This window comes from Jaculus jaculus, chromosome 7 (assembly GCF_020740685.1).
Source record: "Jaculus jaculus isolate mJacJac1 chromosome 7, mJacJac1.mat.Y.cur, whole genome shotgun sequence".
Classification (NCBI taxonomy): Eukaryota; Metazoa; Chordata; class Mammalia; order Rodentia; family Dipodidae; genus Jaculus; species Jaculus jaculus.
This window is the reverse complement of record NC_059108.1, coordinates 69629902-69656001: the sequence shown is the minus strand read 5'-3', so window position 1 is coordinate 69656001 and position 26100 is coordinate 69629902. Positions and strand designations below refer to the sequence as shown.

General features: G+C 46.4%; 1 protein-coding gene across 1 annotated transcript; it reads left to right on the top strand.

The window, feature by feature from the left end:
* Window positions 1-12700: 12700 nt before the first annotated feature.
* Cebpe (CCAAT enhancer binding protein epsilon) lies at window positions 12701-14103 on the top strand. Its single transcript, XM_004661790.2, has 2 exons — window positions 12701-13210; window positions 13768-14103. Exons 1-2 carry the CDS (start codon window positions 12701-12703, stop codon window positions 14101-14103), a joined length of 846 nt encoding a protein of 281 aa, XP_004661847.1.
* The last annotated feature ends 11997 nt before the right edge of the window (window positions 14104-26100 follow it).

Below are 26100 nucleotides of genomic sequence, written 5' to 3'. Positions count from 1 at the left end.
CCTACCTCGAAAAGCCAAAACAAAAAAAAAAAAAAAAAAAGAAAAGAAAAGAAAAGGAAAACAGGGCTGGAGAGATGGCTTAGTGGTTAAGCGCTTGCCTGTGAAGCCTAAGGACCCCTGTTCAAGGCTCTATTCCCCAGGACCCATGTTTGCCAGATGCACAAGGGGGCGCACGCGTCTGGAGTTCGTTTGTAGGGGCTGGAAGCCCTGGTGCGCCCATTCTCTCTCTCTGTCTCTGTCTCTTTATCTCTCTGTCACTTTCAAATAAATAAATTTTAAAAAAGAAAAACAGTGGAGTCTGACGAATAGGCTGAAGGCTATTCTTAGAAGCCAGTTTTATAATTGCACTTTGAACAGAAACAGGTTCAGCAAACCTGGCCAATGTTTAGAACTGTACTTCTGAGACAGAGAGAGAGAAAGAGAGGGAGAGAGAGGGAGATTGACATCTGCCATGGCACAGTGGAGGAGTATTGTGTGAAACTCATTCTATTGGTTTAAACTCTGGAGTTGCCCAGCTCCAGGAGGGCCTGGACCTCACAGCACAGTGGGGAAGGTAAGAGACAATCTAGAGAGGGGGTTGCAGTAAACTCTAAACTCTGGAAAAGAGAAATAATCTCTCAAAAATTCCAGTCACCTGACGGGCGTGGTGGCGTAAACCTTTAATCCCAGCACTCAGGAAGCACAGCTAGGAGATTCGCATGAGTTTGACGCCACCCTGAAACTACATAGTGAATTCCAGGTCAGTTTGGGCTACAGTGAAACCCTACCTTGAAAAAAAAAAAAATAGAGATCAAATATCTTTGCGTCTCTATTGGATTCAGAGCAAGGAGTCCCAGACCCCATCATGCCAGTGGGAGTCAACCACATGATGTACAGGAAAATAGAGTTGGTGGTGAATGTAGGAAAAAATCTAGCAAAGAGCAGAAGGAAGAAAAGGGGGAGAGATGGAGACCAAGAAGACAATCAGTCCTGCGAGTACTTGCAATCACAGGTTTCAGTACCATGTTAGGTTAGGTTAATGGAGACCAAGAAGGATAGTTCCTTGGGTCAGAATCCTCCTTGACAGCAGGATTGACTGGTATAATCTGAATATGGAAAGGCAACTTGGACCAGGTGACTCACAGACAATTTCTTGGATCCAGGACTTTATTATAATGGGGAAGAGGTAGAGAAAGAAATGGGTGTGTGTACTAGAAAAAGAGAATTAGAGAAGAATCAAGAGGAGGGAGAAAATAAGGGACACACATGTAGGGAGCAGAAGAGTTGAGAAAGAGAGCAGGTGAGAGCTGAGAGGGAGCAAGTGATAGCTGAGACAGAGAAAGCAAATGAGAGCTGAAGGAGCAGGTGAGAGCCGAGAGAGACAGAGAGAGAAGCCAGCACAAGTGCCAGCAAGCTCCAGAGACCTGGGGGCGGAAGCTCACCTACACAGCACCAGGCACAGGAGATCAGAGCAGCAACCCAATGACCCAGCCAGCCTATCTGAGCCCACAGTGCAGCAAAGAGGGACCCAAGCATGAGTGCAGCATAATTGAGATAAAAAATAATCACAGTTCTTCTGGGACACTGTGGCGCAACAGTAGCACACCTGATTCCAAAAATAATCACAATTCTTAGTCATAATAAGTTCAAAATACAAAACTGAATGTGCCAAAGATTTGTTATTTAGCTATTTTAGGAGCTCCAAGAGCTAATTTGTTGTACTTCATACTATATTAAAAACCATCTATGGGGGCTGGAGAGATAGCTTAGTGGTTAAGGTGTTTGCTTGCAAAGCCAAAGGACCTCGGTTCGATTCCCCAGGACCCACGTAAGCCAGATGCACAAGGGGGCACATGCCTCTGGAGTTCGCTGGCAGTGGCTGGAGGCTCTGGTGCACCCATTCTCTCTCTCTCTCTCTCTGCCTCTTTCCCTCTCTCAAATAAATAAAAATAAATAACAAAAATAAAACCATCTATGAAGTCCAGGCGTGGTGGCACATGCCTTTAATCCCAGCACTCAGGAGGCAGAAGTAGGAGGATCACCATGAGTTCAAGGCCACCCTGAGACTACATAGTAAAATCCAGGTCAGCCTGAGCTAGAGCGAAACATTACCTGGAAAAACCAAAGAAAAAATAAATAAATAAACATCTATGAGCCAAGGTGTGGTGACACATACCTTTAATCTGGGCATTTAGGAGTCAGAGGTAGGAGGACTGCTATAAATTCAAAGCCAGCCAGGGACTGCAGAGTGAGATCCAGGTCAGTCTAAGCTAGAGTGAGCCCTACTTGAAAAAAAAAGGGCTGAGGAGATGGTTCAATGGTTTAAGACACTTGCTTATTAAGTCCTCCGACCTGTACATGTGTACACACACACACACACAGTTTTTTTGTTTGTTTGTTTGTTTGTTTGCGGTAGGGTCTTACTCTAGCCCAGGCTGACCTGCAACTCACTCTGTAGCCCAGGACAGCCTCAAACTCATGGTGATCCTCCTACCTGAGCCTCTCAAGTGCTAAGATTAAAAGCATGAGCCACCATGCCAGACTCATTTATTTTTGTTTGTTTGTTTTTCGAGATAGGGTCTTGCTCTGGACCAGGGTGACCTAGAACTCACTGTGAAGTTCCAGGCTGGCCTTGAAACCACAGTGATCCTCTTTCGTCTGCTTCCTGAATGCTGGGATTAAAGGCATGTGCCACCACACCCAGCTCAATTTTTTTTTTTCAATGTAGGGTCTCAATCTAGACCAGGCTGACCTAGAATTTCCTATGTAGTCTCAGGGTAGCCTTAAACTCACAGCAGTCCTCCTACCTCCGTCTTCCCAGTGCTGGGATTAAAGGCATATACCACCACACCTGGCTAATTATGTTGTACTCCAATAAAATGACTAGTCAAATGCCCTATTTGGGGAGCAGAGCCCTAAATTTAGTAAATACTAATCTCTAGAACATTCCTATCCAGAAGTGGGCAAAGTGCTTCTAGGAGCACAGCCTGAGAGGTATGAAAGCTAACTCCTGATACAGCTGTCTCAGGAGTGTGCTAGCTGCCTCTAGCAGGTGCCTGAGGAAAAGGAAAACTGAAGAGTTAAATTCAAGCCGTTAGCAAGCCTGCTGTGTCTGCTGTCGCGGCGGCTCTGACGTCACTGAGGCTGTGGCTTCCTCCGCATACAGCACTTTTGTTGAATAGCCAGAAGCCAGTAATATGTGAACAAGCAGTGTATTGTATGAGCAAAGGGTAAGGAACTTTCAGCCTTGGATAATCCTTAAACACTGTTAAAGGAAGAGGTGTAGAGGTATGACCTGCTGGACTCTGTAGATCCAAAACGTCCGCATACTCTGATCCCAAGAGCTAGCACAGTAAGCTTGCCTGCTGTTTTCAACAGATCCGTGGGCCCATAGGTACTGACCTCATTGTCTTCAACGCTGTGATCAGCACTTCTTACATATGTGTGTGTTTGGAGTCAAGAGTCTCACCAGACCTCTGAGGAAAGGAACATAGTGCATACCTTAAGATGAGTCAGCATCTCTAAACATTGCTCATCAATATTGGTCATCTGTGCTGTTCAGGCCAAAGTTGTACAAAGGCAGGGGAAACCTAGTCACATTCCTCTAAGCAGGTGGATTACAAGTTGTAAAGTTAATTTCATATATATTTTTGTTGTTGTTGTTGTTGTTGTTGTTGTTTTTTTGAGGTAGGGTAATCCTCCTAACTGCCTCCCAAATTCTGGGATTAAAGGCGTGTGCCACCATGCCTGGCTCTGTAAAATTAGTTTTAGAGCAAGTTACAAGTAAGGAATTTAGTATCTCACAGCAATAATGTCATAAAAGCTATTTGTAAGGTCCAAAGAAACATTCCTATTCTTTTCCATAGTTCATTCCCATATTTCATTATTTCATTCTCATAGTTTATTCACACAGTTTGTTCTTTTTTATTTAAATATTTTATTTGGGCTGGAAAGATGGCTTAGCAGTTAAGGCATTTGCCTACAAAGCCAGAGGACCTAGGTTCAATTCCCCAGGACCCAAGTTAAGCCAGATGCACAAGGTGTCACATGCATCTGTTGTTTATTTGCAGTGACAAATGGCCCTGGAATGCCCATTCCCTCTCACTTTCTCTCTTGCTCTTCTCTCTCTCTCTCTCTCCTTACAAGAAATAAAATAATAATAAGCCAATTAATGAGTCAAATTAGGGGCTAGGGAAATGGTTCCGCAGGTAAGTTCACTAGCCATGCAAGCATGAGAGACTGAGAGGGCCACAGAACACCTGAATCCCATCCCCAGCACCCAGGCAAAAAGCCAGGTGTGGCCACACACAGCTGTAACCTCAGTTCTAGGGGGGTGGAGACTGGTGAATTGCTGGAGCTTGCTAATGAGACTATCTGACCAAAAACAGCTACTCCAGGTTCAGTGAGAGACTCCGCCTGAAGGAAACAAAGCAAGAGAGCAAAATAGAAAACACTGGTGCTTCTGGATGTGGTAACCCATGCCTTTAGTCCCAGCACTGGGAAGGCAAAGGTAGGAGGATCACTGTGAGTGTGAGGCCAGCCTGGGACTGCAGAGTGAATTCCAGATCACCGTGGGGTAAAGTGGCCCTACCTCAAAAAAAAGGGGGGGCTGGAGAGATGGCTTAGTCATTAAGGCACTTGCCTGCCAAGCCTAAGGACCCATGTTTGACTCCCCAGATGCCACATAAGCCAGATGTACAAAATGACGTATGCACAAGGTTGTACATACACACAAGGTGGTACATGTGTCTGGAGTTTGATTGCAGTGACTGAAGGCCCTGGCGGCATGCCAATTCTCTTTCTGTCTCTCATTAAAAAAAAAAAAAATTAAAAACAAAGAAAAGAAAACACTGGTGAAAAGGCCTAAGTGAGGTCAGGGGAAAAAAATGAGTAAAGGAAAGGTGAGGGAGGGCTACTCGAAATCCAAGAGGATATAAGTAGGTCATATGGAAACCTACTCTTGGACAATGGAACGCTCAGATGCCATAGATTGTTACTAGAAAAATTTCAGTGCCAGGGATGGGATACCTTCCAGTGAGTTGTTGGCCAGGGAAGTCACTGATTCTACCCAAACATTACAGGCCATTTCCAAGGCCCTTTGTTTCCTACCAGGAATCGATGGTAAGACTCTGTTGCTGAAGACTCCACATACGTGGGCTGCAAGGTCACTGAGAAATCCTGCTGGAGCTCAGCTGAAAACCTTGTCCATGTAGACCAGCTGACAGAAAGCTGGAAAAAGCTATGCTGTATGCAGTTTCATGGGGAAAGAGAAATTACCAGTGGAAATACTGAACAGTGGACACTGCAAGCCTTGAATTGGCCAGTCAGGCCAAATGAGCCAACAGGTGTCTGTTATGGGGGAAACCAACTGCCCTCTAATTGGACTGGAGACCTGCTCCACGGAAGGGAATACATGCCTGATACTGAAAACATACAACAGGGGCTATAAGGGTGTAACATCTGCTGATGTCTGGCTAAATGTATATGCTATGCTCACCAAACTGCCTGGTAAGCACTTCTCTTAATGTTCATACCCATATATTAATGCTACTCTCACTTTTGGTTAGAGAAGCTTCTCTTTTCAGATGGCAGTGACCTTGGGATGATTCAGAAGCCACCATGATGCTGAGAAGTGACAGAGGAATGCTCAGAACTGAAATATCTCTATCACACCTTCCAAGGCTCAGGGTCCATTGCGGAAGAGGTGGCGGGAAGAATGTAAAATCCAAAGAAAGGGTAGAACTCCTTACAACATGCTCCTCCAGACACATAATGGCCTGAATATCCATGACCTCACAGTGCTTCACACTACCTATACAAGACCATCATAATAGGAGTAAAAGATAATGACATCAAAATAAAACAGAACTGATTGAGAGGGGGAGGGGATATGATGGAGAGTGGAGTTTCAAAGGGGAAAGTGGGGGAGGGAGGGAATTACCATGGGTTATTATCTACAATTATGGAAGTTGTCAATACAAAATAATTAATAAAAAAATAGCTCCCTCCAGACACAAAATGGCCTGGATATCCATGACCTCACAGTGCCTGACACTACCTACACAAGACCATCATAACAGGAGGAAAAGATCATGACATCAAAATAAAAGAGAGACTGATTGTGATGGGGAGGGGATATGTTGGAGAATGGAGTTTCAAAGGGAAAAGTGGGGGGAGGGAAGGTGCTACCATGGGATTTTTTTATAATCATGGAAGTTGCTAATAAAAAAAATTTGAAAAGAAAGAAACATTAAACCCTAATGCTCTCCTTTGGCCTCTGCAGCTATGTGCACAGGTTACACACACCATATACATGTGTACATATACATGCCTCACATACACACACATACATATTTTAAATACCAATTTTTTAAAAATATCTTATTTTTATTTATTTATTTGAGAGAAGGGGAGATAGATAGGGAGAGAATGGGCACACTAGGGCATGTAGCCACAGCAAACGAACTCCAGATGCATGCACCACCTTGTGCATCTGGCTTATGTGGGTACTAGGAAATCAAACCTGGATCCTTTGACTTTGCAGGCATAACTTAATCACTAAGCCATCTCTCCAGCCCTCATTTTTTTTTTCCTTTCCAAAATGTTTTTGGGGACTGGAGAGATGGTTTAGCAGTTAAGCGCTTGCTTGTGAAGCCTAAGGACCTCGGTTCGCGGCTAGATTCCCCAGGAACCACATTAGCCAGATGCACGAGGAGGCACATGTGTCTGGAGTTTGTTTGCAGTGGCTGGAGGCCCTGGCACGCCAATTCTCTCTGTCTCTATCTGCCTCTTCTCTCTCTGTCTGTCACTCTCAAATAAATAAAAATGAGCAAAAAAATTTTTTTAATTGTTTTGTTATTAACAACTTCGATGATTATAAAAAAATATCCCATGGTAATACCCTCCCTCCCCCCACTTTTCCCTTTAAAACTCCATTCTCCCCATCTTAATCAGTCTCTCTTTTATTTTGGTATTATGATCTTTTCCTCCTATTATGATGGTGTTGAGTAGGTAGTGTCAGGCACTGTGAGGTCATGGATATCCAGGCCATTTTGTGTCTAGGGGAAGCACGTTGTAAGAAGTCCTACCTTTCCTTTGGCTCGTACATTCTTTCTGCCACCTCTTCTGTAATAGAACCTGAGCCTTGGAAGGTGTGATACAGATATTGTAGTACTGAGCACTCCAGTCACTTCTTTCCAGCACCATGATGCTTTCTGAGTCATCCCAAGGTCACTGCCATCTGAAAAGAGAAGATTCTCTACCAAAAGTGAGAGTAGCATTAATATAAGGGCTTGAACAGCAGCAGACATTACACCCCTAGGCCTCATGACTACCCCTGTTTTAAGTTTTCAGTATCAGGGATGTATTCCCTCCCATGGAGCAGGCCTCCAGTCCAATTAGAGGACAGTTGGTTTCCACCATGACAGACATGCCACTATTGCACCGGTGGCTCGTTTGGCCTGGCTGGCCAAATATAAGGCTTGCAGTGTCTACTGTTGAGTATCTTCACTGGTGTTTTCTCTTTCTCCATTGAACTGCATGCAGAATGGCTTCTTCCAGCTTTCTGTCAGCTGGTCTACATGGAGGAGGTTATCAGCTCAGTTCCAGCAGGATTTCTCAGTGGCCTTGCAGCCCAACTATGTGGAGTCTTCAGCAATAGGGTCTTGCCATCTATTCATGGTGGGAAACCAAGGGCCTCAGCAATAATGTTTTGCAGCCCTCAAATTTTTTAAAAGACAAATTCATAATGAAAGCAGAAAAAGATGTGGCCACCATCCCAAGTCCAACTTCAGGGTCTGGAGTGTCAAACATGGGTCCTTAGGCTTTGCAGGGAAGCACCTTAACTGCTAAGCCATCTCTCCAGCCCCCATTTTCTGTATCTACTTCTCTCTCTCTCTCTCTCTCTCTCTCTCTCTCTCTCTCTCAAATAAGTAATTTTTAAAATTTTTTAAATTTTTTTAAAATAAAAATAAAATTAAAAAAAGAAAAATTGCTTGCTTGCAAAGCCTAAAAGCCTAGGTTCAATTCCTCAACAGCCTTGGTTCAATTTCTCAGTAGCCATGTAAAGCCAGATGCACAAAGTGGTGCATGTGTCTGGAGTTCATTTACAGTCATTTATAGGGGCAGGAAGTCCTCATATATCCATTTTCTCTTTCTCTCTCCTCCCCTATAAATTAAAAAAAAAAAAAAAGAGTACAAGTGGGGCTGGAGAAATGGCTTAGCAATAAAGGCACTTACCTGTGAAGCCTAAGGACCCAGGTTCGATTCCCTAGTGCCCACACAAGCCAGATGCACAAGGTGGTGCATGAGTCTGGAGTTTGTTTACAGTGGCTAGAAGCCCTGGCAAGCCCATTCTCTCTATCTGCCTCTTTATCAAATAAATAAATAAATAAATAAATAAAGAGTACAAGCCTGGTATGGTGGCACACACCTTTAATACCAGCACTTGGAAAACAGAGGTAGGAGGATTGCTGTGAGTTCACAGCCAGCCTGGGTTTACAGAGTGAGTTACAGGTCAGCTTGAACTAGCGTGAGATGCTGACCAACTCGTAGTACATGTAATATGTTCTATAAAGTTCATAATAATAAAAATATTTTTTTGTTTTGTTTTCCGAGGTAGGTTCTCAATCAAGCTCAAAAAGCTGATCTGGAATTCACTATGTAGTTTCAGGGTGGCTTTGAATTCATCCTGATCCTCCTAACTCTGTCTCCCGAGTGCTGGGATTAAAAGCATGCACCACCACGCTGGCTTATAAAAATAATTTTTAAAAAATAGAGGCATCAGGGCTGGAGAGATGGCTTAGCAGTTAAGTGCTTGCCTGTGAAGCCTAAGGACACCAGTTCGAGGCTTGATTCTCCAGGACCCACTTAAGCCAGATGCACAAGGGGGTGCACACGTCTGGAGTTCGTCTGCAGTGGCTGGAAGCCCTGGCGCGCCTATTCTCTCTATATATATATCTGTCTCTTTCTCTCTGTCTGTTGTTCTCAAATAAATAAAAAATAAACAAAAAAATTTTTAAAAAATAGAGTCATCACACATGCAGGATTGCAGAAGAGCAGTGAGAGGTCCAAAGGAGGAGAGGAGACTAAACATTAACTGAGATCAGTTGCTTTTTACATACATTTTCTTATTCAAAGTTTAAATGATCATATCAAACTACTTTATAAATAATACTAAACAGCTTGACCAAATTCAAGGAGCTGGTAAGTGATAGAGGCTGGAGACCAGATTTGAGCCCAGTTCTCTCTGACACTTCCCCTTTGGGGAAGCCTTGGAGTCAGTCATCAAGGGAAGCCTATCACAGAGTCACTTAAGATAATATACACCTATTGTTTCAGTGAATGCAAACAGGTAGCAACTGCAGCAGCAACAGGAAAATGATCCTGCTGAGCAGGGAAGGCTTCTTTCTTCTCCTGAGCAAGAATCTCCCCAGTCCTTGTCTGCCCCTCCCCCCCCCCCCCCCCCCCCCACCTAGAGCACCAGCCTGCCCTGCTCTGATGTCTAGGTTGGCCTACCCTTTAGTAACTGCATAGACAGCATCAGTACCCACCACAGAGGCCACGTCTGGATCGTCTACTTATCTCTCTCCATGGCTCAAGGCACAGACTTTCTCATTTTCTGCTGGCTCTCTTTGCATACCTCCACACTTCCGCTAGCACCCAATCCACTGCTATTGATGCAGTGGTTCCTCACCCCTACCCCGGCTCCCCTCTCCGCCCCCTACTGTGGTAGCTGAATGAGTGTGGAGGGTCTCTGAGTCACACAGCAAAGCCACCACATCCATTTCAAGAACAAGCCTATGGCCCTTTCAGACATTATCAGCCATCCTCTGTTGACCCTGGGCAGCTTAGTCTCTCAGCTTTATTTTCCTTACTGATAAAATTAGAATAAAAAATGCTGTCAGTCTTGTCTACTTAATAGAAAAGTGTGTTTCATTGAAAAAGCATAATTTATCAACCAACACAAGATCTAATCATTATTATTTCAAAGTCAAGGCGGGGACAGAATATCTCCTCAACACAAGCCCTGGCAAAATTCCCCAGCCTGCCCATACAGTAACCTGACTGTAAATCCCTCACCCTGGCCATGTTTCCTCTGCCTGAGTCCCAAGGCCCAGCACATTGGCCAGCGTCAGGGTTGAGAGACGCTGCCCTCTGCTGTCCGTCTCATTCCAAACCACAGTAGCCCCTTCGGTCCAGAATTTTGGGGACAACATTGTCACCTACTGGTCATCAGAGGTGCTGACATCAAACTTGTCACTTGCTTAACTTTGGTATCTATTTAGTAAAAAATCCTTCAGGATGGACAGAAATTTTCCCCACCTACTGCTGGAGCTCAGTCTAGTTTATAGGATCTCTGAAGCTCTCCCCATGTCATGTCAAGGCTTCTGGAAGAAGCATATTCAGTTAAAGCTGGGCTCAGAGAGCATCTGGCCAAATTATGGAGTTCGAGAGAATGGAAAGGAGAACCATATCAGGAAGAGTAACTTGTGGGCAAATTACATTTGTCAGTTTTTACTTTAGTGTTCAGTGCCATATGTATCCTTTTCAAATGTGTCCTCACTATAGCCCCTCTCAGTGACCTATTCTTTGGTGTGCCCAATTTATAAAAGCTTCTGCACCTACCCCAGACACCCATAACATTTGTTGGTAATAAAAGAAATAGTAGAAGTCAGGTGTGGTGGCTCACACTTTTAATCCCAGCACTTGGGAGGCAGAGGTAGGAGGATCGCTGTAAGTTTGAGAATACATAGTGAATTCCATTCTATATTAGAGGAAAAACTCTACCTTGAAAAAGAGAGAGAGAGAGAAGAAAGAAAGAAGCTGGTAAATATGAAGTAACTGAAATTGTCCTTTGGTAATTTCCCTAATCAAAATAAAGGATCTGCCAGGCATGGTGGCACACGCTTTTAATCCCAGCACTCTGGAGGCACAGGTAGGAGGATTGCCATGAGTTCAAGGCCACCCTGAGACTACATAGTGAATTCCAGGTCAGCCTGGGCTAGAGCGAGACAGTACCTCGGGAAGAAAAAAAAAAAAAAAGAGCTAGTAGAGCTGACATGGTGGCACACCTTTAATTACAGATCTAGCTCTAAGGAGGCTGAGACAGGAGGGCAGAGCATTCAAGGCCAGTCTAGGCTACATAAGGAGCTCTTGCTTTAAAAGAGAAAGACTGCAACACATTTTTTATTTGCATGCATGTGTGTACACATCTCAGGACCTCTTGACATTATAAACACCAGACACTTATGCCACTTTTTGTGTCCACCTTATGTGGATGGGAATTGAACCTGGGCAGGTAGGCTTTTCAAGCACCATGAACTACAAAGCAATCTTCCTGGCCCCCACTTATTTCTACCAATCCTTTTCCTTTTGGGGGGGGACTGGTGTGTACCAGCCCTTTTCTGATCAATGTATCTACAGCTTCCTTTGAAGTTCAACAGGTAAAAACAGCCCCCACAGAGCAGAGGGAATGAGGAGTTCCCAGAGAAAAGAAAAGGAAAACTGGAGGCAGAGCTAGTGCAAGCAGAGGCAGAGCAACAAGCTTCTCCTAGAGACACTGAAACAGAACCCCAGGAAGAGGTGATGACAAAAAAGAAGCCTTCTCAAGCTTATAAGAGGAAGTAGACCCACACTGAAACACACACTGGAGGTCAGAGAATGGCTATGTAAAAGGAAAAACAGCAAACTGAGCTGCAGCGAGCTTCTGAGCCTGCAGCCCAGGTCACAGGAAGCTGGAGGCAGAGCTTCATGCCCACAGTGGGAAGAGGGAGGCGGCAAAATGCCAGCTTGAGCACTCTGGCAAACAGGGGATCTAGAAGAGGCACTGAAGCATCCAGAGGAGCACAGCAGCTTTCCTGAGCCCCAGCCCTGACCAGGCACCTTTGCTGTGTTCCTGAGCCAGAGACTATGCCAGGCTGCTGGAGGTAGCCAGCACTGGAAACAAGTTAGTGTTTGGGCTGCTGCAAAAACCTAGCCAATGAGTAGAGTATATCCTATTCCAGGCAGGGCACAGGCTTCTGGTTAGCTTGGTCCCAGGATCTACCACTACTTCCTGAAGCCCACAAATAACACCCCTGGCCTACACCAGGGAGAATGCTCTAGGAGGTGTAGTAAAGTGACAGAAAGCCTTACTTACCCCCAGGATAGGTGGAGCTCACCACTGGGGGTTCAGGCAGGAAGATGTATCAAGGGAGGAGCTCAGGCCAAGTGGGATCAGCAGTGGAGGACGGTCTTCTCTGTTGGCTCTGGCCTGGCACCTCATTCTTCACAGAGCTCTTTGGAAGTTAGAGGAAGGAGTACATTCAGGGGGAGGAGTTGCCCTTAGCAAGGAGTTGGAATCTCTTAAGCTCAACAGAGACACAGGGGACATTTCCCAAAACAGCAACCCCTAAATATCTCCAGAACCCTAGCTAGGGCCTCACAGAAGAGCACCCTGACTGCTAAGCATCCTCCTTCTGGGGTGTGCCCTGCCCCTCCCTGAGTCACACCAGGGAGAGAGAGGGGGGAAAAAGGGAAGAGAAGAGAGGCATTGACTACAGAGGAAGGAAAAGGAAGCAGAGCGGAGGAGAGAAGGCCCACAGGAGTGGATGACACAGGAGACCGGAGACAGCAGATCTAGGACAGGGGGAAGATCCAGAGAGGGCAGGCAGGCCAAGCATCCCAGAGAGTGCCCCTGAAGCAGGGCCCAGGGGCGGGGAGCCAAAGGGGTGGGCTGGCCATGTCCCACGGGACCTACTATGAGTGTGAGCCCCGGGGTGGCCAACAGCCACTTGAGTTCTCAGGGGGCAGAGCTGGGCCCGGGGAGCTGGGGGACATGTGTGAGCATGAGGCCTCCATCGACCTATCAGCCTACATCGAATCTGGGGAGGAGCAGCTACTTTCTGACCTCTTTGCCATGAAGCCAGCACCAGAGGCCCGAAACCATAAGGGCCTTGGAACCCCTGCCTTCCCTCACTACCTGCCAGCAGACCCGAGGCCATTCACCTACCCCTCACACACATTTGGCCCAGACAGGAAGGCACTGGCACCTGGCATCTACAGCAGCCCCGGGAGCTACGACCCTAGAGCAATGGCTGTGAAGGAGGAGCCTCGGGGACCAGAGGGCAGTAGAGGTGCTAGCCGGGGTGGCTACAATCCCCTGCAGTACCAAGTGGCACATTGTGGGCAGACAGCTATGCACCTGCCCCCAACCCTAACAGCACCTGGGCAGCCTCTGCGCGTCCTCAAGGTAAGAGCAAGTCATTTCTCCCTACCTCCCTGCTTGCCCAGAGTGAACTGGTGTGGATGGGGGAACTTTAACCTTCAGGCTTATACTAAAAGTGTGTCTGTGTGCGCCGCATGCTGCTCTGTGAATCTGACCCACCTAACGGCCCTCTGTGCTCACAGAGACCATGAACTCCCCCTTTCCCTCTGTGAATTCACTCTGGCTCCCAACTCCACCTGGTCCTGAAGACCCTGATCTGCAGGCCCAGCCATCAGCATCTTTGAGGCCCACCATGCGTTTCTCTTGTTTCTCTGCCAACTGCTTCTGGAAGATGAAAGGCCTGCTAATTGTAGGGGACTCGCCAAAGACAGGCCTAGGCAAAGTGTCCTCAGAGGATATATGGGAGCTGGTTTCAGGCGGGGAACCATATGCATCTGGGATACCATCTTTCTCAGATGCAAAGACTGGAGCTGGCTGGCTCAGGATCCTGTATTCCTTGACGTCTCACTGTGCCCTTGCTGCTGGGATTCCTGCCTCCTGACGGGCCCTCACCTTCTGTCCCTCTGTGCCTTTCCCTCCAGACCCCTGTGGCTGCTGCAGCGCCTCCTTGCAGCACCCTTCTCAAGGCGCCCTCCCCAGCTGGCCCCTCACACAAGGGCAAGAAGGCGGTAAACAAAGATAGCCTGGAGTACCGGCTGCGAAGGGAGCGCAACAACATCGCAGTGCGCAAGAGCCGAGACAAGGCCAAAAGGCGCATTCTGGAGACGCAGCAGAAGGTGCTGGAGTACATGGCTGAGAACGAGCGTCTGCGCAGTCGCGTTGAGCAGCTCACCCAGGAGCTGGACACCCTCCGAAATCTCTTCCGCCAGATCCCCGAAGCTGCCAACCTCATCAAGGGTATAGGGAGCTGCAGCTGAGCCTGCCTACGGGTCACACTGCAGGCAGCAGACCCAACGCCTGGCCATGGGAAACCCCATCTTGCTGGGGCCCCAGAGCCCTACAGGGCCAAGCCAAAGACAGACTCTAGACTGGCAGCCAGTAGCTGGGAGGGTCAGACCATAATGATTCTGTGGCTGAATAAATTGCACTGTGACTTGAAACTGGAACTGTTCACTGGGCCTGGGCCTGGGCCTGGAGGTGGTGATGGTGTGTGCCTGCACTCATGAGATATTAAGGGCAGGAATGCATGTTAACTGGGTGTACTATTCTTGTCTCCATGCCCAAATGAAAATGGAAATATAAACATTCTGTTCACAGTTCTCCAAATATACCACACAACCAGACCTCAGGTCTGTCACTCTGTTCTTATTACTTATTTATTTGCTTATTTATTATTTGTTTGGTTTGTGTGGCATATGGGCATGTGGGTTATGCATTTTCGTATGTGTTTGAGTGTGTACATGCATATGGATGCCAGAAGTCAATGTCAAGTGTCTCCCTTTTCAATCTCCATCTTATTGTGTATGTGTACACATGTGCTACCACATGCATGTGGAGGCTGGGGGACAACTTTGGATGCTAATTCTTGCCTTCCACCTTGCTGGAGGCAGGGTCTCTTTGTTGTTTGCCATGTCCTCCAGTAACTGGCCTATGAGGTTCCAATTCTCCTGTCTCTGACTCCTGTAGCTGGAGGTGTACTGTAATTATAGACAAGTGCTTCCACATACTTATGTTTGCATGGCAAGTACTGTATCCATTATTTTTTGAATATTTTTATTTATTTATTTGCAAGGAGAAAGAGAGGGACAGAGGGGGGGAGGGAGGGTATTACCATGGGTTATTTTTTATAATCATGGAAAATGTTAATAAAAATTGTGAAAAGAAAAAAAAATTTTCAGGCAACACAAAAAAAGAGAGAGAGAGAAAGGGACAGAGAGAATGGATGTGCCAGGGCCTCTTGCCACTGTGAACAAACTCCAAATGCATGCACCACTTTGTGCATCTGGCTTTACATGGGTGTTGGGGAATAGAACCCTGGGCTGTCAGGTTTTGCAAGTAAGCATTTTTTTTTTCTTTTTTTGTTTCTTGAGGTAGGGTCTCACTCTAATCCAGGCTGACCTGGAATTCACTGTGTGGACTCAGGGTGGCCTTGAACTCATGGTGATTCTCCTACCTCTGCTTTCCAAGTGCTGGGATTAAAGGTGTGTGCCACCACGCCCAGCGAAGTAAGCATCTTAACTGCTGAGCCATCTCTCCAGTCCCTACCCACATTTTAATTTATTTTTTATTTTTTATTTTTGAGATAGGGTCTTGCTCTTCTAGTCTAGGATGACCTGGAATTAGTCTCAAGCTTGCCTCAAACTCACAGCAATCTTTCTACCTCTGCCCCTGAGTGCTGGAATTAAAGGTGTGCACCACCACACCTGACACATACAGCATTTTTTTGAATGTTAGTAGGGATCCAAGGTCAGGTCACCATGCTTGTGTGACAAGTATTTTACCCATGAGCCGTCTCTCCAATCTCTCTCTCTGCTCTTCTGTCATTTCGCTCAGTGTCCTCAAACCCGTCCACTTGATCCTTTGTAAACTGAAGACATGTTTGCCACCACCACTCATGCAGGACCCAGAGCAGCCTCTGGATACGGGCCTGAGAGAGCGCTGGGACTTTTAGAGCAATGCCAGCACCACACCACCCTGCACCCAGACCCTCTAACCTCAAATCTACTCTACCATCTCAAGGCAAGGTCTGGGAGCTCTTGTCCTGGGTAACCAAGGGAAAATATCTCCCTTTCAAATTCAAGCCAGGCCTGACCCTGCTTAGCTTCTGAAATAAGATTCTGCACATTCAGGGTGGTATGTACATAGACTCAAGGGAAAATTTGATGGCTCTGCCATGTTTATGGTCCCTTAGCTTTAGATCCAGCATTCTATCTCTTCTGTCTAGTTCCATAGCCTCAGCCCACCAGACTAACATTCACTCACTCTCATCTACCTTCCTTCAACCCCTAGGGCCCTGACTCCCTAACACTGCAGAATGTGAGTGCCTGAGAGAAGAGAAGTCAGTTGAAAAGGGCTTTGGGGGCTGATTTATATGTGAGAACATTGATAATGAGGAAGACAATGACATCTACCTGTGCCTGTGAATCCTCACAGTCAATGTTTTCTTTTTCATTGAATGGCATACAGTTTAGGAGGCAGAATGGGAAAGTAATTGAGAATCTCAATTTGCATCTCCCTCCACTACTCACTGGCTATGTGACCTTGAGCCTTTTACTTCTCCTTTTCATACCACAGGTTCCTCATCTGCAAAACAAAAGTAATCATGTTCTGGTGGAGAGGGTCAGAGCCTATCCCCTGGTGGCTCTAACAAACCAGGATCAGCAATACTGACCCCCCCCCAAAAAAAAAAAAGCCTGGTATGGTGGCACACACCTTTAATCCCAGCACTTGGGAGGCAGAGGTAGGAGGATCGCTGTGAGTTCAAGGCCACCCTAAAAGTATATAGTTAAGCCGGGCATGGTGGCACACGCCTTTAATCCCAGCACTCGGGAGGCAGAGGTAGGAGGATCGCCGTGAGTTCGAGGCCACCCTGAGACTCCATAGTGAATTCCAGGTCAGTCTGGGCCAGAGTGAGACCCTACCTCGAAAAACCAAAAAAAAAAAAAAAAGTATATAGTTAATTCCAGGTCAGCCTGGACCAGAGTGAAACCTTACCTGGAAGAAGCAAAAAAAACAAACAAACAAAAAAAAAAAAAAAAACAGAAAAATCCAGTTTAATCAATGTAGCCACACTGGGGTGAGGGCCAAAGAGATTCATGGTCCTGCCAAGTCCATCTTAAGGATCCTGACATGAGGTCTGAGTTTCAGGACTGGGCCAGTGGTGTGCTAAGCAATCCTGGTTAAGGTATGCTCTCGCCCATGATTGTCTTGGCCCCAGTCTCTCCTGCATGGTGGTCTACAAGTGACTTGTCAGCACTATATCAAAGCTCTTTCAGGCTGGAGTGATGGTTTAGTGGTTAAGGCACTTTCCTGCAAAGCCAAAGAATCTAGGTTTGATTCCCCAGTACCCACATAAAGCCGGATGCACAAAGTGGTGCATGCGTCTGGAGTTTGTTTGCAGAGGCTAGAGGCCCTGGTGTGTCCATTCTCTATCTGCCCCTCCACACATAAATAAATAACAGTTGAGAGCTGGGCGTGGTGGTGCATGCCTTTAATCCCAGCACTCGGAAGGCAGAGGTAGGAGGATGGCCGTGAGTTTGAGGACACCAGAGACAATTTAGTGAATTCCAGGTCAGCCTGAGCTTGAGTGAGACTTTACCTTGGCGGCGGGGGCAGTTCTTTCCAAGGAGTCAAATTTCCCCTTCGGCTGGTGCTCACTAAGCTTTAGTCTTTTCCTTCTCCTAGCAGGAAATTACTAGGGAAATTCCAATTCCTTCAGGTCCAATGTTTCAATAGTCTGATGGCCAAAGGAGAGACATAAGTGTCTCTTTAGAATGTCTCCTTCCTGTTAGGGTGGTTATAATTGGGTCTTGGTTTAATCCAGACTGACCTGGAATTAGTCTCAGGCTGGCCTAGAACTCACAATGATCCTCCTCCCAAGTGCTGGGATTAAAGGCATGTGCTACCATGCCCCGCAAGAATATTTCTTTCTTTTTCTTTTTTCTTTTTTATTTATTTGAGAGGGAGAGAGCAAGAGAAAGAAGCAGATAGAGAGAATGGGTGTGCCAGGGCCTCCAGCCACTGCAAACCAACTCCAGATGCATGCGCCACCTGTGCACCTGGCTCACATGGGTCTTGGGGAATCAAACCTGGGTCCCTTGGCTTTTCAGGCAAGTACCTGAACTGCTAGGCCATCTCTCTCCAGCCCTTGCTCTTTAACACTTAACTCTTTTATTTATTTCTTTATTTTTTATATTTATTTATTTATTTTGAAGTAAGATCTCACTGCAGCCCAGGCTGACCTGGAATTCGCTATGTAGTCTCAGGGTGTCCCTCTAACTCACAGCGCTCCTCCCTCCTCTGCCTCCTGGGTGATAGGATTAAAGACATGTGCCACCAGGGCAGGCTATTAACACCTCAGTCTTGAAGTGAATATAAATGCCCATTTCTGAAACAAATATCATAAACTGAATAGAAGTAGGAGCCAAAGTTAGGACACAGTGTCAGGTATCTGGGCTAAGAACTATTTCTTGGGCTGGAGAGATTGCTTAGTGGTTAAGGTGCTAGCCTGCAAAGCCAAAGGACCCAAGTTCAATTCCCCAGGACCCACATAAGCCAGTTGCACAAGGAATGCATGCATCTGGAGTTTGTTTGCAGTGGCTAGAGGCCCTGGTATGCCCATTCTCTCTGTCTCTCTTTCTGCTTGCAAATAAATAAATAAATAAATAATTTTTTTTAAAAAAGCTATTTCTTGGGCTGGAGAAATGGCATAGTGGTTAAGGCACTTCCCTACAAAGCCAATGGACCCAGGTTCGATTCCCCAGGACTCATGTTAGCCAGATGCACAAGGGGCGCATGCATCTGGAGTTCATTTGCAGCGGCTGGAGGCCCTACCATGCCCATTCTCTCTCTCTTCCTCCCTCCTCGGCTATTTTTCTCTGTCTCAAATAAAGAATTTTTAAAAAAAAATTAAGAAAGAAAGAGCAGGTTTCTCACAAAAGGCTCTCTGATTAAAAAAGAAAAGAACTATTTCTCCATAACTTCATGGCTTTAGTCATTTTGGAAGAGCTGACACAAATGACTCCATTTTATTGTTGCTTTTAGACAGGCTCTTGCTATGAGACCCAGGAGCAATTTCAAACTTATAGGTCCTCCTGCTTCAATCTGAGTGCTTATCTCTAAAGAAACAGGGCCTGACAAGTAATATGCATTCATATTTGTTGTGATTCCATTTTGCTAGAACTGAAAGACCTCAGAGATCTTATCTAAACTTTTCATTTTCCAGATGAGGAAACTGAGGCCTCAGAGAGAGAGGAAGAGACAACGTAGAATCAGATGGCTATTTAGAAGCAGAATCAGAATTAGTTCCATAAAATCACAGCTCTCGGGAGGTGCTGAGGAACACCTCAAGAAATCATTCTGGGTTAGCTTTGCCCTCAGACAAACAAGATAGTGTGAGCCACATCTTGTAGATAAAGCAGAGAGTCCAGTGGGGATAAGAGACAATCTACTGAAGCTCATTCAGCTCCCTGTTGCCTCATCACTTAGTTTTTCTCTCCTCTGTGCTCGTGCTCTACTCTGAGGATGTACAGCACAGATGGGGCACAAGAGCCACAGTCCAGACGTAATTACGGGGCTGGGGCGGTGGCTGAGCAGTTAAGGCACTTGTCTGCAAAGCATAAAGACCCAGTTGGATTCCCTAGTGTTCACATAAAGCCAGATGCACAGTGGTACATGAATCTGGAATTCATTTACAGTGGCTGGAGGCCCTGGCGTGCCAATTCTGTCTGTCTCTCTTCTCTCTATCTCTTCCTGCTTGCAAATAACTAAATAAATAGTTTTTAAAAATAAAGTAATTATAGGGCTAAGGAGATTGCTCAGTGGTTAAAGGCTCCTGCTTGCAGTCTGTCAGCCCAGTTTCAATTCCCCAAGCACCCACATAAAGCCAGCCACTGGCATTCATGTGAGGTGGCAAGAGACCCTGGTGTACACACACACACACACACACACACACACACACACAGAGAGAGAGAGAGATAAATTAGTTAATTTTAGCCAGGCATGGTGGCACATGCATTTAATCCCAGTACTTGGGAGGCAGAGGTAGGAGGATCTCTGTGAATTTGAGGCCACCCTGAGACTACATAGTGAATTCCAGGTCAGGATGGGCTAGAGTGAGACTCTACCTTGAAAAAAAATAAAAATAAAAATAAATGAAAAAACATTGGGCTTGAGCTCCTGCAAAACACACACACACACACACACACACACACACACACACACACACACACACGACAGGACACAATGTGAATTCCCCAACAGTGTTAAAGAGTTTCAGTATTTGCTGAGAAAGCCATAGTTAGACATCCTGCTCTGAGAGGGAGTGAGACTTGTGCTTCGATCATCACAGCTCTGTCTTTCACTTCTCTCTAGATCTCAGTGGTAGAGCCCTTGCACACTCCCTTCAGGAGTGACAAGTGCCACATTAGGGAAGCTCTTCTGTGCACCAAGTCTATCTCAAGCAGAGCTCAGCAACCTTTGCACTTTTGCTTTTATGTCTCGGCATCCTCTCTTTGCCTTGTCCCTGTGACCTGGCTTTGGGCAGATAGACCCAAACCTTCAGGTGAAGACAATGATGAAAGCTGCCTGAGTGGGAAGAAGAGGTCCCCATCTTTGTGGCACTTGGGAGAATCTTCTCACCTCTTCAGCCTAGGTAGGGGTGCGGGAGATGGATTGCATGGGAAAGTGGTTGTACAGAACGCAGCAAGTGACTCGGTCTTCAGAGTTCCTCCTCTTAGCTCACAACCACTGGCCCTGGACTTCTTTCCAAGGCACTAAATGATGAGATCCAAGTTGCATCGGCACCGACCCCAAGTTTCTTTCTGCAGCTCTGAGCTGTCTTCTCTCAGCCCCTCAACCCTATGGCCTGTCACTCTCTACAGCCCATAACTGATGGGATTTTTTTTTTTTTTTTGGTTTTTCGAGGTAGGGTTTCACTCTAGCTCAGGCTGACCTGGAATTCACTATGTAGTCTCAGGGTGGTGTCAAACTCACCACAATCCTCCTACCTCTGCCTTCCTAATGCTGGGATTAAAGGTGTGCACCACCATGCCCGGCTTTTTTTTTTTAAAGCAGGATCTCATTTTAACCCATGCTGACCTGGAACTTGCTCTGTAGCCCAGGCTGGTCTCCTCGAACTCAAGGCAATCTTCCTACTTCAACCTCCCAAGTGCCAGAATTAAAGGCATGTGCCGGGCTGGAGAGATGGCTTAGTGGTTAAGCGCTTGCCTGTGGAGCCTAAGGACCCTGGTTTGAGGCTCGGTTCCCCAGGTCCCACGTTAGCCAGATGCACAAGGGGGTGCACACATCTGGAGTTCGTTTGCAGAGGCTGGAAGCCCTGGCGTGCCCATTCTCTCTCTCTCCTTCTATCTGTCTTTCTCTCTGTGTCTGTCGCTCTCAAATAAATAAACAAAAAAAAATTTAAAAAAAAAAGGCATGTGCCACTATGACCAACTGGTGGAAGCTTACTGATTGTCACTGAAACTGGAGAAGAGCCAGCTCCCTAGTGAGCTCCTATCCAAGAAGACTCACAGCCTAAAGGAGGCTTTCAATCTGACTTCAATTGATTTTGGCTAAAGTAATTTATTTAACAAGTATTTAAATTTTTTTAAAATTTATTTGAAAGAGAGAAAAAGGCAGAGAGAGAGAGAGAGAATGGGCACATTAGGGCCTTCAGCCACTGCAAATGAACTCCAGACACATGTGCCACCTTGAGCATCTGGCTTACATGGGTCCTGGGAAATCAGACCTGGGTCTTTTGGCTCTGCAGGCAAGTCCTTAACTGCTCTCCACATCCTACTCACCTACTCCCTTTCCAGGAGACTGCCTGCTTTCAACTTCTTTCCCAAACATGGAGGGGAGGGACAGGAGGGCAAGGGCTGATGGACAAGGAGGCAGCCCCTCTCCCAGTATTCCCTTGCCCTTATGACTCCTAAGGGTGGCAGTCACTTCCCTAATGTGGTACTTGTCACTTCTGAATCCTGTCTTTTGACACATTTATGGCTTCTCATTATCCTATTTGAATGTGCCTATGGCCTATGGATTAAAACAGGTAGGGAGGCTTTCAGCTGGGAAGGTTAAGGAAATGACATTTACATTGAATCCTCAAAGCTTTCTAGGAGGTTTAGAGTGAGCAAGTGCAAAGTCAGGAAAAGAAAGGAAGCCAAATATGCTGGTTGAATTGAAAGAATGAAGAGGGGCTGGAGGGATGTCCTAGTGGTTAACACGTTTGCCTGCAAAGCCAAAGGACCCTGGTTCAATTCCCCAGAACCCACGTTAGCCAGATGCACAAGGGGACACATGCATCTGGAGTTCATTTGCAATGGCTGGAGGCCCTGGCGCACCCATTCTCTCTCTCTCTCCCTCTCCCTCTTTCTCTGTCAAATAAATAAATAAAAATAAAAATATGAAAGAATGTGGCGCACACCTTCAATCCCAGCACTCGGGAGGCAGAGGTAGGAGGATCATTATGAGTTTGAGGATACCCTGAGACTACAGGGCGAATTCCAGGTCAGCTCAGGGCTGCAGTGAGACCCTACCTTGAAAAAAACAAAACAAAAACAAACAAAAAACCACAAAAAAGCCTTCAATGCAAAAAGGAGTTGCAAATAACTGCTCTCAAGTGGGTGCCCTGCAGTACACACCTGCTGGCAAGGAAGAGAGAAGACACGCCTGCCCCTGGAGGGGCCCTCTCAGGGCTGGCCACAGGAAAAGGACAGAGCAGAAAGGAGCCTAAGGCAGGGTGCACTGGCTCCAGGACTGCAGGTTGAGGACTTTGGAAATCAGCAATCAAGGCACCAAAAGTACACATGCATTCCTTTTGCTCTCAAATATACTTTTCCTTCTTGAGCAGGAGACCAAGACAAGAGTCCTGAGCTGAAACAGGCCCTCAGGCCACAGGAAAGCTGCTGAGAAGGAAGGTTGTGGGGAGACACTGATACCACGAAGAGGGTGAAACTGACCAAGGTAAGTGCCAAGGTCAGTGGTGGCTTGTGAAAGCTGCCCCCCCCAGCACACACCTCCCCTCCCCACCCCCAAGATTGCCACATTGCCTGGGCCCCTAGGGCCCCCATCCCAGTGTTGCAAGATCCCGGTTGGGGTTGTGGTGGAGAGGGGCCTCTTCGCCTCCAGCTCTTGTCCTGGTGAGGGGACTCTGGGATGGAGTCATGAGAAGTGGTGGAGCTGAAGGCCTGTGCAGCCCCAAGCTGGCAGACCTCTCATCCAAAGTGAGAGTGGTCTAACTTGGACAGGACTCCTTGACCTGACCTCAGAAAACTGATGGCACACAAGAAGAGGAAGGTGGGTATTTTCAAAGGAAAAAGTGTCATTTGACTTCATGGAAACAGCCATCAACTATGACCTGAGAAAGCAGTGGAAAGGTACAGTGTTCTGGTTTGCCCACAGGGAGAGGCCCCTGAGGAGCTGCAGCCTCCCACTTATTTCAGAGAGAAGCCAAGCCCTGTTGTAGATAAGCCATCCTAGCATGGCTCCATCCTGAACCCTGAAAGCTAAGTTTCATCCTGAAGGCCAAACTCCAAACTCGTATTGCCCCCATACTTGGTGACACAGTCACCCTGACCAGGCCATCCTACTGTGCTGCAATCGGGACGGTTTGCAAAACGACCACTAGCTCCCCCTTTCTCACCATCTGAGGTTAGGACTGTACTTGGGAGATAAGCCCAGGCTCCACCCACCTGTCCCACACAGGCTGACCTGCTGCAATCGGGATGGTTTGCAAAACCCCTGCTAGCTCCAGCTGTCACCATCTGAGGCTAGCTAGGGCTGCACTCCTAGATAAAGGCAGATAGACCCAAACTAGCCCTGCTTTGAAACATCTCAAGCATCATGGCCCCTGGAGCCAGAGCTCCTAGAAGCCCACCATGCCTGAAAATCTTACTTTGGCCAACCCTCCTCCCTGCTATATGGTGGCCCCTCCATCTCTAATCTCATGTTCTTTTGTTCTTTTTTTCTTTTTGGTCCAGACTAGCCTAGAAGTAGAGGCAATTCTCTTGTCTCAGCCTTGTGGATACTGAGATTATAGGTGTCAACATACTAAACTCCTCACCTCTCTCCTCAACATATTTATTTTCTTTTTTCTTTTCCTTTCTTTTGGATTTTTTGAGGTAGGATCTCACTCCAGTCCAGGCTAACCTGGAACTTACTCTGTAACCCCAGGTTGTCCTCAACTCACAGTGATCCTCCTATCTCTGCCTCCCAAGCACTGTGATCAAGGCACGTGACTCCATGCATTACTTTTTTGTTGTTGTTGTTTTGAGGCAGGGTCTCATTATAGTCCAGGCTGACCTAAACTCACAGCAATCCTCTTACCTCAGCTCTCAGAGTGCTGAAATTAAAGGCATGAGTCACTGCACCTGAGATCACCTGATTTAAATGTCAGAGTTGGGCTTCTTTGAGGGAGTAACAGATAAGCAGAATCTAAGAGATGACTCTGGCAAAAAGCAGGGTGTCAAGCATAGAGAGAGAAGTATCAGCAAAAAGCCCATAAGCAGGTCTTTACCACTCATTGACACAGATGGGAGGGCACACTGGACTGGGCTGGGGCTGAGTAGGACACTGAGGCTAGAGTTTATTCAGGTAGGGCCCAGAACATGTGGGGGGAGGACCGACTTTGCAAAGGAAGAGAAACCCCTCTCTGCTAAGAAGAAAGTGAAAAGACAACAAGAGATACATGTGCACATAGGTTTGTTGGGCATTCTGAAATATATATGTAATCCCAGTACTCAGGCTGAGGCAAGAGGACAGCAAACACCAGACCAGTTTAGGTACAGAACAAGCCCCCGTTTCCAAAAAATAAATAAATAAATAAATAAAAGCAAGCTTGTAGCTGTTCCTGTCTTACAGCCTTCTTTCTTTCTTTCTTTCTTTCTTTCTTTCTTTCTTTCTTTCTTTCTTTCTTTCTTTCTTTCTTTCTTTCTTTCTTTCTTTCTTTCTTTCTTTCACTGTGAAAGAGTAGGTGGGGGCCTGGAGAGATGATTCAGCAGCTAAGGCACTTGCCAGCAAAGCCTAACAACTCAGGTTCAATTCCCTGAAACCCACGTAAACCAGATGCATAAAGTAGTACATGCATCTGGAGTTTGTTTGCAGTGGCTAGAAGCCCTGGTATGCCCATTCTCTCTCCTTGGAAATACATATATTTTTGGGGGAGAGGGGTTTTAAGGTAGGGTCTTACTCTAGCCCAGGCTGTTCCTGAAATTCACTATGTAGTCTCAGGGTGGCCTTGAACTGACAAAGATCCTCCTACCTCTGCCTCCTGAGTGCTGGGATTAAAGGCATGTGCCACCACACCCAGTTTAAAAAAAATTTTTTTTAACTTGAGGGCTAGAGATGGTTCAGAGTTTAAGACACTTGCCTGAAAAGCCTATCCACCCAGATTTGATTCCCCAGTACCCACGTAAAGCCAGATGCACAAATTGGTGCATGTATCTGGAGTTTGCAATGGTTAGAGCCTTGGCATGTGCACATTCTCTCTCTCTCTCTCTCTCATTTTTCTCTGCTTGCAAATAAATAAATAAATAAAGTTTTAGGGCTGGAGAGATGGCTTAGCAGTTAAGGTGCTTGCCTGAGAAGCCTAAGGACCCAGGCTCGAATCTCCAGGACCCATGTAAGCCAGATGCACCAGATGGCATTTGCATCTGGAGTTCTTTTACAGTGGCTAGAGGTCCTGATGTGCCCATTCTCCCTCTCCCTCTCTTTCCCTGCCTATTTCTCTCTTGTCTCCCTCTCTCTCTCTCTCTCAAATAAATAAAAAGAATTAAAAATGTTGGATTTGGGACTAGGTGATGGCTAGGCCAAAAAGTGCTTCTTGTGCAAGCATAAAGCACCTGAGTTTGGATCTTCAGCACCCATATAAGAGCTTCGAAGCTCTGGGGAAGCAGATGCAGGAGATTCCTAGGGCTTGCTGGATAGATAGTCTAGACATTGAGAGTCTCTGTCTCAAAACTAACATAGAGAGCTGGGGAGATGGCTCAGTGGATAAAGTCTTCCTGTGCAACTCTAAGTTTCTGAATTCAGATCTCCAGGCCCCATGTAGAAGCCAGAAGTTGTGGTGAGCTTCTGTAATCCCAATGTAAAAGAAGTAGTGAACAACTATGACACCATAGCATGTGCACATCTGTATTCATACATATAAACATGCACACAAACATACATATACACATCAAAATCAATAAACAGAGCTAAAAGCTGGGTGTGGTGGCTCATGCCTTAATCCCAGCACTGGGAGGCAGAGTAGGAGG

What these genes read in the sequence shown, in the direction of transcription:
- Cebpe (XM_004661790.2), top strand. Translation starts at nt 12,701, where the DNA reads ATGTCCCACGGGACCTACTATGAGTGTGAGCCCCGGGGTGGCCAACAG. An exon ending in AGCCTCTGCGCGTCCTCAAG is followed by an intron (nt 13,211 to 13,767) that starts GTAAGAGCAAGT and finishes CTTTCCCTCCAG; the next exon opens with ACCCCTGTGGCTGCTGCAGC.